This window comes from Komagataella phaffii, chromosome 3, assembly GCF_000027005.1.
Source record: "Komagataella phaffii GS115 chromosome 3, complete sequence".
In the NCBI taxonomy this organism is placed as follows: domain Eukaryota; kingdom Fungi; phylum Ascomycota; class Pichiomycetes; order Pichiales; family Pichiaceae; genus Komagataella; species Komagataella phaffii.
This window is the reverse complement of record NC_012965.1, coordinates 1,965,266-1,978,324: the sequence shown is the minus strand read 5'-3', so window position 1 is coordinate 1,978,324 and position 13,059 is coordinate 1,965,266. Positions and strand designations below refer to the sequence as shown.

The 13,059-nt window shown below is 42.0% G+C and overlaps 4 protein-coding genes across 4 annotated transcripts; 3 read left to right on the top strand and 1 right to left on the bottom strand.

The window, feature by feature from the left end:
- Nucleotides 1-130: 130 nt before the first annotated feature.
- PAS_chr3_1026 (uncharacterized protein) lies at nt 131-2,713 on the top strand (the record flags this gene model as incomplete). The annotated part of the gene is made up of 1 exon (XM_002493223.1): nt 131-2,713. One exon carries the CDS (start codon nt 131-133, stop codon nt 2,711-2,713), a length of 2,583 nt encoding a protein of 860 aa, XP_002493268.1.
- Nucleotides 2,714-2,739: 26 nt separating this feature from the next.
- On the bottom strand, nt 2,740-4,122 carry PAS_chr3_1025 (N-myristoyl transferase; the record flags this gene model as incomplete). The annotated part of the gene is made up of 1 exon (XM_002493222.1): nt 2,740-4,122. The coding sequence occupies one exon, from the start codon at nt 4,120-4,122 to the stop codon at nt 2,740-2,742; it is 1,383 nt and encodes a 460-aa protein (XP_002493267.1).
- Nucleotides 4,123-4,467: 345 nt separating this feature from the next.
- On the top strand, nt 4,468-6,225 carry PAS_chr3_1247 (uncharacterized protein; the record flags this gene model as incomplete). Its single annotated transcript, XM_002493221.1, has 1 exon — nt 4,468-6,225. The coding sequence occupies one exon, from the start codon at nt 4,468-4,470 to the stop codon at nt 6,223-6,225; it is 1,758 nt and encodes a 585-aa protein (XP_002493266.1).
- Nucleotides 6,226-6,632: 407 nt separating this feature from the next.
- On the top strand, nt 6,633-13,049 carry PAS_chr3_1024 (NAD(+)-dependent glutamate synthase (GOGAT); the record flags this gene model as incomplete). Its single annotated transcript, XM_002493220.1, has 1 exon — nt 6,633-13,049. One exon carries the CDS (start codon nt 6,633-6,635, stop codon nt 13,047-13,049), a length of 6,417 nt encoding a protein of 2,138 aa, XP_002493265.1.
- Between the last annotated feature and the right edge of the window lie 10 nt (nt 13,050-13,059).

The window sequence follows — 13,059 nt, the reverse complement described above, 5'->3', positions numbered from 1 at the left end:
CAGTTGTGTTTTTTTTCTTGTATTTATTTAGACGGCGGGTATATCAGGGATTTTTTAGTATTTTAGTCATAGTAAGGCATTTCTCAAGAGTTCATATTTATGGCTACTACCACTTTGTTGTAGGTGTATTATGTCTTATCTCCCTGTTGCCTGTCTCCTTTTACATTATATTTATCATTTTCGCGCATCTCATTTGACGATAGCTAGCTACTCCAGTTTACTGTTTAATGGGATTTTGATACTTAGTCTGTCAACACTACCAAACACTGCTCAAATGGCTGATGACCCCGACCACTTCCCTTATAACCCGCAGAGTCAGAACTTGACAGTGTTCAAAGTTCAGGTTGTCTTTTGCACAATTCTTGGATTGTTCATTTTTTTCTTCTTTTGCATGTTGCGGTTCAAGTTTCCTTTGGTTTATGGAATCAGACCTTATCGAAATCAGTTGATAAGGAAGCTTCCTAACTCACTATTTGGATGGTGCTACGTGTTGCACAAAATCAAAGATAATGAAGTACTCCAAATATCAGGATTAGACTCTTTCGTGTTTTTGAGATTTTTCAAAGTTGGAATAAAGATACTTTTGACTCTATCAGTTTTTAGTCTGTTGATAATTTCTCCTTTCAGGTATCTAATTGAAGGGTATTTGAGCGATACCTCCCTGATCCATGTTATAAGCGATGAAGATGATAAACCTAAACACAAAGGTTTCATGTTTGTGTATTCCCTTTTCACCTATGTTTTTACTGGGATAGTTCTTTATTTTATGTTTGACGAATCAGAGTTGATTATCAAAGAAAGGCAAAGATATTTGGCGTCACAAAGTTTGGTTACGGACAAGACCATAAGGATCACTAATATACCTCAACGTTTGTTAAGTGAATTTGCACTCAAGGATTATATCGAGAAATTGGGATTGGGATCTGTTACTCAAGTATCTATTGTTTACGATTATTCTCAGCTAAACAAGTTGTTTGAACGTCGAAAAAGCATTGTTCAAAAGCTTGAAAGAGCGTATAGCAGCAAGTTTGGTCTTCGTCGAAGGATTTATTCGAAAGATAACGTACCTTCTACTGTTCTTAACACTTCTTACAGTCTTCTAGAATTAGAAAACACTCAAGAACCTGAAGCAGTTCCAAATTCTAACGGGCTATTTTCCAGGATATTTGCAAACTCTGGGACATTAAAAAGACTTAGGCCTTTTGGTACTAAAGTTGATCCTATTTTCTATTATTCTACCGAGCTTCAAGGAGTTGACAAGGAGATTGAACAGCTAAGGTTTTCAGCCAATTTTCAGCCGATCAATGCTGCTTTTGTAACTTTATCATCTGTGGAAGAGGCGCAGCTAGCGGCCCAAGCTATAATATCTCCCAAAATATTTCAAATGACAACTTGTTTGGCTCCTTCTCCCAATGATGTTAACTGGGATAATTTCCTTATAAATGCTAAAACAAAACTTATCAGAAAAAATGCCATTGAGCTGACTGTTATACTAGTGAGTGCGCTCCTGGTTGTTCCAACTCGATATATCACCAGTCTACTGAAATTGTCTGCCATTAAGAAAATGTGGCCAACATTTGGTCATTATCTTGAGTCACATAAGTGGGTTATGACAGTGGTTACAGGTATTTTGCCTACATATCTTTTTACCATCATCAACGTGATATTGCCATACTTCATCTACTATATCACTCAGTACCAAGGAATGATTTCCAAAGGAGATATAGAGCTTTCAGTGATCAAGAAGAATTTTCTCTACGTTTTTTTCAACTTGTTTTTGATTTTCACGGTTTTCGGTACATTGTCAAGTTATTGGTCGTTACTAAGCGACACAACTAGAATTGCATATCTGCTGGCGACTTCGATAAAGGAGATGTCAGTCTTTTATGTAAATCTGATTCTTCTTCAAGGTTTAACGATGTTCCCCTTTAAATTGCTACAGGTGGGGGATATGTTCTTCCTTTTTTGGCAATATGTTATGTGTTACAGGTTGCAAACGCCCAGAAACTACCGGGATCTTTTCTACAAACCGGCAGTTTTCGATTTTGGTCTAATCTTACCTCAGCATATTTTCATTTTCATCATAACATTAATCTATTCTGTGATATCCACTCAAATTGTGACATCAGGCCTATGTTACTTCATATTAGGCTATTACACTTACAAGTATCAGTTAACTTACTCCATGGTACACTTACCTCATTCTACCGGGAAAGCATGGAAGATTATTTTCAACCGAGTAGTTTTGGGCTTATTTTTCTTCCAGTTGACGATGATTGGAACTTTGGCTTTGGAATCGAGGTACATATTAGCCGGTCTATTGATTCCACTTCTCGCTATTACTGCTGCTTTGCAGTATGTCTTCAACAAGTATTATGCTCCTTTGACAACGTACATCGCCCTAGAATCGATCACTAATCCACCACCACCATCGGAGCCAGATTCTTCTTCTCATAGTCCCGTGTTAACGCCTGAAATTTTAGGGGAAGAAGAACCGTTGCTCAGAGTTCCACTAAGAAAGAGAAAGAGTACGATTGAAGAAGAGAGGGAACTGGAACAAAAATATGTCTATCCATTAATTAAAGAACCGTTGGATGGACCCTGGATAGGATTCAATGGGGATTTCATTGAGTACATACAATATGAGACAGATGGAACGACTTTGATACCCACTGTGAAAGTAAAGAAGCATACTAGAGTCGAATATGATTAAACTAGAATATTTAAAGCTTCAAGAGATTACAGCATAACCACACCAACTTTACTTCGTCTTACCTCATCAAACTTACCTGTCTCCTTGTCAATTCCTCCATCGATTGGAAATGCTCTATAGTTGAAGAGGTAAAAATGCAAATAACCATCACCGAGCCCAAACTTTAAATCTTGTAGAAAAAGAGTATTATCCTGGGACGTCAATGCGTTCAGAACATCGATTTCCAGTCGCTTAGCTAACACGAGAACATCGCCAACCAGCTCTATCAGCCTGTGTTTCAAAACTTTTGTAGCTTCAGCATCATCAGAAAGTTTCTTCAAGCCTGCAGTAGTTGCATAGTAGAACAGATAAGCAACGTTCACGGTCTTATGAACGTTGCCCTGTAAGACACCAAAAGGTAAGATATAGAATGATACGAAATCTGTAATCTCACCTGAGTCGTTCTCTACAACAAAACTTTGGATGACTTTTTCATTTTGGTTTTGCAAATTTTGTTGTTCCTTGTCTCCAAGAAGCCAGTGTTCTAGCTCTTCTGTTGTGAAATTTTGATACAATTCATACTTCGATTGAAAGGTATCGAAAAGTACTTTCACCTTGCCTAGATCCTTAGATTCCAAGGGCCTAAGTCCAGGTAGTTTAGTGGACGAGCCAATGGTGTATCTGGAAATCATCTGTTCCTTAGTAGTATTGTGTGGTAAGCCTGAAAAGCCGCACTCGTAGAGTTTGCCAAAGTTAAGCGGGCGGTGTGTGTATCGGCACGTCGACACTGGAGTAGGAATTACACCACCACCAGAATAAAGAGCATGCCAAATATCACATTTGTTAACACGCCTAGTAATCTCTTTGATCAAAATTGGAGCCAAACGCTTGGATCTAAGTTGTTTGTGCACACAGAGGAAGTTAATCTCAACAGATTCGATTTTCTTCTCACGGACAGACAGGTTCACGGGGATTGCACTGATAAAGGCGACTAACTTTCCAGATTCTTTGACACGCACACCCACATGCCAATCTTTCTTCCAACGTGGGGATTTTAACGCCCATTTTAGGAACCTCTGGCTATATTGGAACCGAAGTGAAGAGTCTTTGTCTTCTACGTAATGGTTACAGAGAAGCTCATACAACTGATCAGCCTGGTGATCATCTTCCATATCAACAATCACCCATTCAAAGCTTGATAACAGCGGAATAGGACTATCAGGAATATCAGCAGGAGTTTTTCGTTCCTCTATGGGTCCTTCGGACTGAATCTTTTCCTCAAAGCTGGCAACAGGTTGTGTTCTCCAAAATTTATATTCATCCTTTCTTTTAGGTGGAAGGCTGCTGGTTTCGTTCACCTGTTGACCTACTTGCAAAGACTGAAGTAGTTGCTGTAATTTCTGCAGGGATTGCTTTTTGTCATCTGACATGATTGGTGATTTTGATGGTCACCAAGCCTGGATGAGAAGGGAGTCAATCTTACTGAATTTTCGAGAACCCTCAGATGTTGGTTGAAAGTGTTTCAGGAGGGGAATCAATTATAGATCTATATGAATCTGATAGGACGAGATGCCCAACAATAATTTGTGCGAGTAGATTACTAAAGAAAACTTGAAACTGGGGACCTACCAGTCAATTTTATAAAGCCTAAACAATCCACGAACCTGAACCAGGTTAATGCTTGATTACGGGATCCACCTTATCATGTGACCAGCAATTTTTTTTTTCTTCTCTAAATTTTTTTTTTCAGTTTAAAGAGACAGTATTGTACACTTATGATTTCGTCTACAACATGGGTTCCCAGAGGCTTCCCCTCGGAGTTTCCCGAGAAATATGAAATGAACGATGTTGAGATGGAGAGAATTGAAGCCATGGCCAATTTGAAACTGAAAGATGCCCAGGATGAGCTGGCCGAAACACAGAAAGATGATTCTGATATTTCAGAAATGAAAGCCAACATCAACAAATCTATAGCTAGCAAACTACAGTCTCAAGATGACATTGATGATGATCTAAAGGAATATGATTTAGAACATTACGATGATGACGAAACGTATGAGGATTCTGTTGCCAATGGCCTCAAAGTCTCGATGCTACCTGGGTTATCAAGTACGGGTGCCCGTTACCACGAAGATGAGAACAACGCAGATGGTGACGCATACATCACTCTTCCAACGGAACGTGAAATTTTAGAAGAGAAACAAGAGTTGCAAGTATACCCCACAGACAATATGATCCTTTCCACCAGAACTGAAGACGATATCTCCTTTTTAGATGTTTACGTATACGACGACGGTGCTGGAGCCCCTGATGGCGCTGAAGAAGAGGACGGCGACAAATTCGATCCTGATGTGGCCCGTGGAATGACCAGAGATCCTAGTTTGTACGTACATCATGATATCATGTTACCCTCGTTTCCTCTGTGTGTCGAATGGTTGAGTTACAAGCCATTCGGACCAAATGACAATAGCAATGTTGCCAACTTTGCTGCAGTTGGTACTTTGGATCCCCAGATTGAAATCTGGAACCTGGACTGTGTAGACAAGGCTTTTCCAGACGTGATTTTGGGCGAGCCAGAAGAGAATAGTGTTGCTGGTCTTACCAAGAAGAAGACTAAGAAAAACAAGAAAGGATCTCATGTAACTACCCATCACACTGATGCAGTTCTTTCTTTATCTCATAACAGAAGTTTTAGATCCGTGCTAGCTTCTTGTTCAGCCGACTGCACAGTTAAATTGTGGGATTTGAACCAAGCTCAATGTGTTAGGTCCATGAATAAGATTCATCAGGGTAAACAGATATCTTCCTCCCAATGGAGTGAAGAAAATGGGTCCATACTATTGACTGGTGGTTATGATGGGTATGTATCCTTGACAGACGTCCGAATTACTGAAGAGAAATCAATGACCAAAAGATTCGTGGTTGGATCAGGAAATGAAGAAGTGGAAACCGCCTGCTGGGGACCCGAGAAAACTGTTTATGCGGGTACCGATCAAGGTAACATCTACTGTTTAGATATCAGAGCAGAGAAGTCGTTATGGACTTTACATGCACATGATTCAGGTATCTCCACCCTGGATCGTAATAGATTTGTGGATGGCTTGCTGGCGACAGGAGCTATGGGAGACAAAAACCTCAAGTTGTGGAATGTTCCGACGTCAACGAACTCAGGAAATCCTTCGATGATTCTGAGCAGAGATTTTGGTGTGGGTAACGTGCTCGCCTCATCCTTTGCCCCAGATGTCGAAGTGGCAGGCTTCATTACGATTGGAGGTGCTTCCGGATCACTACAAATTTGGGATTCTCTATCAAACCGCACAGTTAGAAAGAGTTTAGGTGGCCAGTTAAAGAGCTTACAAGATCAGGCCAGAGAACGAGCAATGGAATTAGGTCGCAGCTCTAGGATCAGTCGTAAATACAGAACCGAGCACGAGCAGATTATGGTTCCTGATGCTGGGGAAGATGACGATGATGAACGACTGGAAGCTGCACCAGAGACAGAGCAAGTCGAAGTTGATGACGAGTTTGTATGATAATAGTAATAGAAAACTGAGCCTATTGAAAAAAAAAAAAAAAAAAAACCAATAGTCAGGTGACACAACAGCCGAAGCTCGCTCCGCTCCTCAAGGACATGGCCGGCGACGTGCTGCTGCATCTTTAAGATGCAATCGAGGGTTCTCTCTTTGCCAATGACAAAACGTATTACTGCTATTGGCTGGGGTAAAAACCCTGATAAGAAATCTCTTCGCGAATTTACACTATGTCAGCCTCGATTGGGAATGTCCAATTAACTGACTGATCTTTATCTCCAGATTTGGGTCTCATAATCTCATTTAACCGATTCATTCGTCGTCCAAACTCTATTCTCCTAGAAAAACTCTTCCTTCTCTTTTCTGTAAAGCAAAATAAAAATCTAGATCTTGAATTTACAGGATATATTATGGAACAAGAGCCAGAGTACACCCCATACTCCTATGATGAAGTTCCAGGAAACAGAACCTGGGCACACACTTTGCCCAAACCTGGTTTAAGTACGTTGTACAACCAAGAGTATGAAAAAGATGCTTGTGGGGTAGGTTTTGCCTGCCACATTAAGGGTGTTCCTTCTCACAAGATAGTCTCTGATTCCAGCTACTTGCTTTGCAATATGGCACACCGTGGAGCAGTCGGTTCCGATGCTAGAGACGGAGACGGAGCTGGTGTCATGACTTCTATTCCACACAAGTTCATGGAACGTGAGTTCCAATATCACTGTGGGGTTAAAATTCCTCGATTGGGAGAGTATGCCGTAGGTAACGTCTTCTTCAAGAATGATGACCAGGAAGTCATCAACCGTTCTAAGGCCACTTTTACCAACATTGCCAAATCTTTGGGGCTGAGGGTGCTTGGTTGGAGAAATGTCCCTCATGACTCATCCATTTTGGGTCCTGCATCTCTATCCCGTGAGCCATTCATTCAACAGCCTTGTATTGTCTTGGAAGAAGCCTACGGTGAAGGCGACTCTCCAGCTGAGTACTCAGAGGCTGAGTTTGAGGAAAAATTTCAAACTAGATTTGAAAAACAATTATTTATTTTGCGTAAGCAGTCCACTCATACCATTGGTATTCATAACTGGTACTATATTTGTTCATTGTCCAACAAGAATATAGTGTACAAGGGACAGCTTACTCCTGCCCAGGTATTTAACTACTATCATGATTTGGTCAATGTGGAGTACGAATCCCATTTTGCTCTGGTGCACTCCCGTTTCTCTACAAACACTTTTCCATCTTGGGATAGGGCTCAACCTTTGCGTTGGGCTGCCCATAATGGTGAGATCAATACATTGAGAGGTAATAAGAACTGGATGAGAGCTCGTGAAGGTGTTATGTCAAGTACCACTTTTGAAGACGACGAGCTTGATAAGCTTTACCCTATAATTGAAGAGGGTGGATCTGACTCCGGTGCTTTTGATAATGTACTGGAGCTACTGATGATTAACGGAGTCCTTTCTCTTCCCGAGGCCGTTATGCTACTAATCCCCGAAGCTTGGCAGAACAATGCTAACATGCCTCCTAAGATGCGTGCTTTCTATGAGTGGGCTGCTTGCTTAATGGAGCCTTGGGATGGACCTGCTTTGTTTACTTTTGCGGACGGTCGTTATTGTGGGGCCAATCTGGATAGAAATGGATTACGGCCATGTCGATTCTACGTCACCGATGACGATCTTATGATTTGTGGTTCCGAGGTTGGTGTCATTCCAAATATTGATCCCGCTAAGATCATTCAGAAAGGTCGTTTGCGTCCTGGTAGAATGCTTTTGGTTGATACCAAGGAGGGAAGAATTGTAGATGATAGAGAATTGAAAAGCAAAGTTGCATCCAGATTTGACTTCAAGTCTTGGGTACTTGCTAATCAAATCTCTATACCTGAACTGATTTCCAAACTTGAGGTAAGGGACATCTCTCTAGCCCAAGATCTGCCTGAAGATGCTGGTAATATTGACACCGATCCCAGACTGAAAGCGTTTGGATACTCCTTGGAACAAATAAACTTAATTATTGGACCTATGGGTGCCAGTGGAAAGGAAGCACTTGGTTCTATGGGTAACGACACTGCTCTTGCTTGTATTTCCGAGAAACCGAAACTAACCTATGAATATTTCCGTCAATTGTTTGCGCAGGTCACAAACCCTCCCATTGATCCCATCAGGGAATCGATTGTGATGTCCTTAGAATGCCCAGTAGGACCTCAAGGTAATATATTGGAGATGAAACCTCAACAGTGTAATAGATTGTTGCTGAAGTCTCCTATCCTGACCAACAGACAGTTTAAGGCACTCACAGAGATCAGCAACGTTTATCCTCAGTGGAAAATCTCGACTATCGATATCACGTTTGACAAGGAGGAAGGATTGTTGGGATACACGAATGCTATATCCCGTATTTGTCAACAAGCTCTGCTGGCTATCTCGGAGAATTCGTCCATAATTATCCTATCCGATAGAAACATTTCCCAAGGTAACCGCATTCCGCTTTCGGCTTTAGTTTCTGTTGGTGCCGTTCATCATCATCTGGTAAGACAGAAGCAAAGATCTAAGGTTGCAATTATTGTTGAAACTGGTGAAGCTCGTGAGGTTCATCATATGTGTACCTTGGTTGGTTATGGTTGTGATGGTATCAATCCATATCTTGCTATGGAAACACTTCTTAATATGAACAAGCGTAAATTGCTGCGAAGTCCCAAAGGAGAGCTTACTGATGATCAGGTAATCAACAACTACAAGTCCTCAATCAACAGTGGTATCCTAAAGGTAATGTCGAAAATGGGTATTTCCACTCTGGCCTCCTACAAGGGAGCCCAAATTTTTGAAATTCTCGGTATGGATAACTCGATTGTCGATAGATGCTTTGCTGGAACCGCCTCGCGTATTAAGGGTGTGACATTTGAGTATCTCGCTCAAGATGCATTTACTTTACATGATCAGGGTTTTACACCAGAAAAGTTCAATCCAGAATCCGTAAGAAAGGAAGGTCTCCCCGAGACTGGTGAGTATCACTGGCGTGATGGTGGAGAAGCTCATATCAATGATCCTGCAGCTATTGCTAGTATTCAGGATGCTGTCCGTAATAAGAACGAGAAAGCATATGAGGCTTATAGTAAGAAGGAATACGAGGCAATCAAGAATTGTACTCTCCGTGGTTTGTTAGATTTTGATTTTGATCATTCCACCCCAGTTCCTATCGACCAGGTTGAGCCTTGGACTGAAATTGTTCGCAGATTTGCAACGGGAGCCATGTCCTATGGTTCTATATCAATGGAGTCTCACTCAACACTTGCGGTCGCCATGAACAGATTAGGTGGTAAGTCTAATACAGGTGAGGGTGGTGAAGACAAGGAGAGGTCCCATATCACCGAGAATGGTGACACCATGAGATCCGCCATCAAACAAATTGCTTCGGGAAGATTTGGTGTCACTGCACACTATCTAGCTGATGCTGATGAACTTCAAATCAAGATGGCTCAAGGTGCTAAACCTGGTGAAGGTGGTGAGTTACCAGGCCACAAGGTATCTAAGGAGATTGCCAGAACTCGTCACTCTACACCTGGTGTTGGTCTCATTTCGCCTCCTCCTCATCATGACATTTATTCCATCGAAGATTTGAAGCAACTTATCTACGATCTAAAATGTAGTAACCCTAGAGCTCGTATCTCTGTCAAATTGGTTTCCGAAGTTGGTGTCGGTATCATTGCTGCAGGTGTTGCTAAAGCTAAGGCCGAACATATTTTAATCAGTGGTCATGACGGTGGAACTGGTGCTTCACGTTGGACTGGTATCAAGTATGCTGGACTTCCATGGGAACTAGGTTTGGCAGAAACCCACCAAACGTTAGTTTTGAATGACCTGCGTGGCCGTGTTGTTGTGCAAACAGATGGTCAACTCAAAACAGGTAGGGATATCGCAATTGCTTGTCTGCTGGGAGCTGAAGAATGGGGTTTTGCCACTGCTCCTCTTATTGCAATGGGCTGTATTATGATGAGAAAGTGTCATTTGAATACCTGTCCAGTAGGTATCGCTACTCAAGACCCAGAGCTTCGTTCCAAGTTTGAGGGTACACCTGAACATGTCATTAATTTCTTCTACTATCTTGCCAATGAGTTGAGACAAATCATGGCAAAACTCGGATTCCGTACCATTAACGAAATGGTGGGTAGAGCCGAAAAACTGTTTGTTCGTGAAGAGTTCATGAATACCAAGAATGTTAATATTGACTTGTCGCCAATTTTGACCCCTGCTCACAGTATTCGTCCTGGTGTAGCAACCCGTTGTGTCCGTAAACAAGACTACAAGCTTCACATGAGGCTGGACAATAAACTTATTGATGAGGCAGAAGTTACTCTAGAGAATGGCCTTCCTGTTACTATTGTTTGTGACATCACCAATACCGATCGTGCTTTTGGATCAACTTTGTCCTACCGTATCTCAAAGAAATTTGGTGAGGAAGGTCTCCCTCATGATACTGTCCACGTTAATGTCACAGGAAATGCCGGGCAGTCCTTTGGTGCGTATCTTGCCCCTGGTGTGACCTTGGAATTAGAAGGTGACTGTAATGATTATGTTGGAAAAGGGCTCTCCGGCGGTCGCATCATCGTTTACCCTCCTAAGTCCAGTGTTTTCAAGGCTGAAGAGAACATGATTGTTGGTAATACATGTCTTTATGGAGCCACTTCCGGAGCAGTATTTATCAGCGGTATTGCGGCTGAAAGATTTGCTGTTCGTAATTCAGGTGCTACTGCAGTTGTTGAAGGAGCTGGTGATCATTGTTGTGAGTATATGACAGGTGGTCGGGTCGTTGTGCTGGGTAGCACAGGTATCAATTTTGCAGCTGGTATGTCTGGTGGTATTGCTTATGTGTTAGACATGGCTCAAGAATTTGAGGATACAAAAGTGAACAAGGAGATGGTTGAACTTTCGTCTTTGACTGACCCCAGTGAGATTGCTTTCCTGCGTGGATTAATCGAGGACCACCGCCATTACACTGGTTCTGGACTCGCTAATAATATATTGCAGGACTTTAACCGAATTCTGCCTCGCTTTGTGAAGGTATTGCCTTACGAGTATAAGAATGTCTTGGAGAAGGAAAAGAAGGAACTTGAAAAGGTGAAGCAAGATAAAGTTCAGAATTTCTTCGAAAAACTCAAGCAAGACCCCGAAGCTGATGTTACAAACGGAGAAATTCTTCGTAACAAGAAGTCAAGTTGTAAGAAGGCAGAACCTAAAATCACTGATTTAGAAGATGCCATTCTCAACGTAAAATCCGAGGAAAAGAAATTAGTGAAGCTAGATAAACTGAAGGGTTTCATGAAGTACAAGCGACTTAATGAACCCTACCGCAGTGCAAAGACTAGGACCAAAGACTGGAATGAGCTTTCCACAAGGTTGACCAAAGATGAATTGAAACAACAGACTGCAAGATGTATGGACTGTGGTGTTCCCTTCTGTACCAGTGACACTGGATGCCCCATCTCAAACATTATTCCTCAATGGAATGAACTTGTTTTCCGTGATCAATGGTATGAAGCTTTGCAGAGACTTTTGATGACCAACAACTTCCCTGAATTTACTTCAAAGGTATGCCCTGCACCTTGTGAGGGTGCCTGTGTGGTTAATCTCACTGGAGCTGAAGCCGTCGGTATAAAGTCTGTGGAAGCTGGTATAATTGACTACGGATTCAAACAAGGTTGGATTAAACCTCAGCCTCCTAAGATTCGCACCGGTAAGACTATTGCCATCATTGGTTCCGGTCCTGCTGGTTTAGCAGCTGCTGATCAGCTGAATAAAGCTGGTCACTCTGCCACAATCTACGAACGTGCTGACCGTCCAGGTGGTCTCTTAATGTATGGTATTCCCAACATGAAGCTGGACAAAGGAATTGTTAAGCGTCGTACTGATTTGATGGCCGCTGAGGGCGTCGAATTTAAGTGCAATGTTAATGTTGGAGAAGATATCACACTTGAAGAGCTGGAAAGAGACTATGATGCTGTCGTGGTAGCCATTGGTTCCACCATACCAAGAGATCTAAAGATTCCAGGGCGTGAACTGAATAATATTAAATTTGCTATGGAGCTATTAAAATGGAATACGCAAGCACTTCTTGATGATTACTTAGACAATGTTCGTGATGAACTTGAAGGTAAGCATGTGGTTGTTATAGGAGGTGGTGACACAGGTAATGACTGTTTGGGAACTGCAACTAGGCATGGGGCAAAGAGTGTGACTAACTTTGAATTACTGCCACATCCCCCAGAAACCAGATCCAGGGAGAACCCATGGCCTCAGTGGCCTAGGGTATTCCGTGTCGACTATGGACACAGTGAAGTTGCTACTCATTATGGTAAAGATCCACGTCAATACTCTATCCTCAGTAAATCATTTGAGGGCGATGATGAGGGTAACGTAAAAGGTATCAATACTGTCAGAGTTGAATGGAAACAGTCCGATAGTGGAGCATGGCAAATGGCTGAAGTTCCTGGATCTGAGGATTTCTTCCCAGCTGACGTTGTTCTTTTGTCTATGGGTTTCATGGGTCCTGAACTAGACAAGAGCGGATTAGGTTCCGCCCAAGGTCTTCACAGAGACAAGCGTGGTAACATATCCACTATTTCCACCTCTGGATACAGAGTATCCAATAAGGTATTTGTTGCTGGTGACTGTCGCCGTGGTCAGTCTTTGATTGTCTGGGGTATTCAAGAAGGACGTCAATGTGCCAGAGAAGTGGATAACATCCTCAACAAAGGAGAAAGTATTCTTCCAGGCAACGGATCCATCGAGCTTCGTAACTTCAAGAAACTTGAGGAACTTGCAGCCAAGGCCTAATTAAATAAAA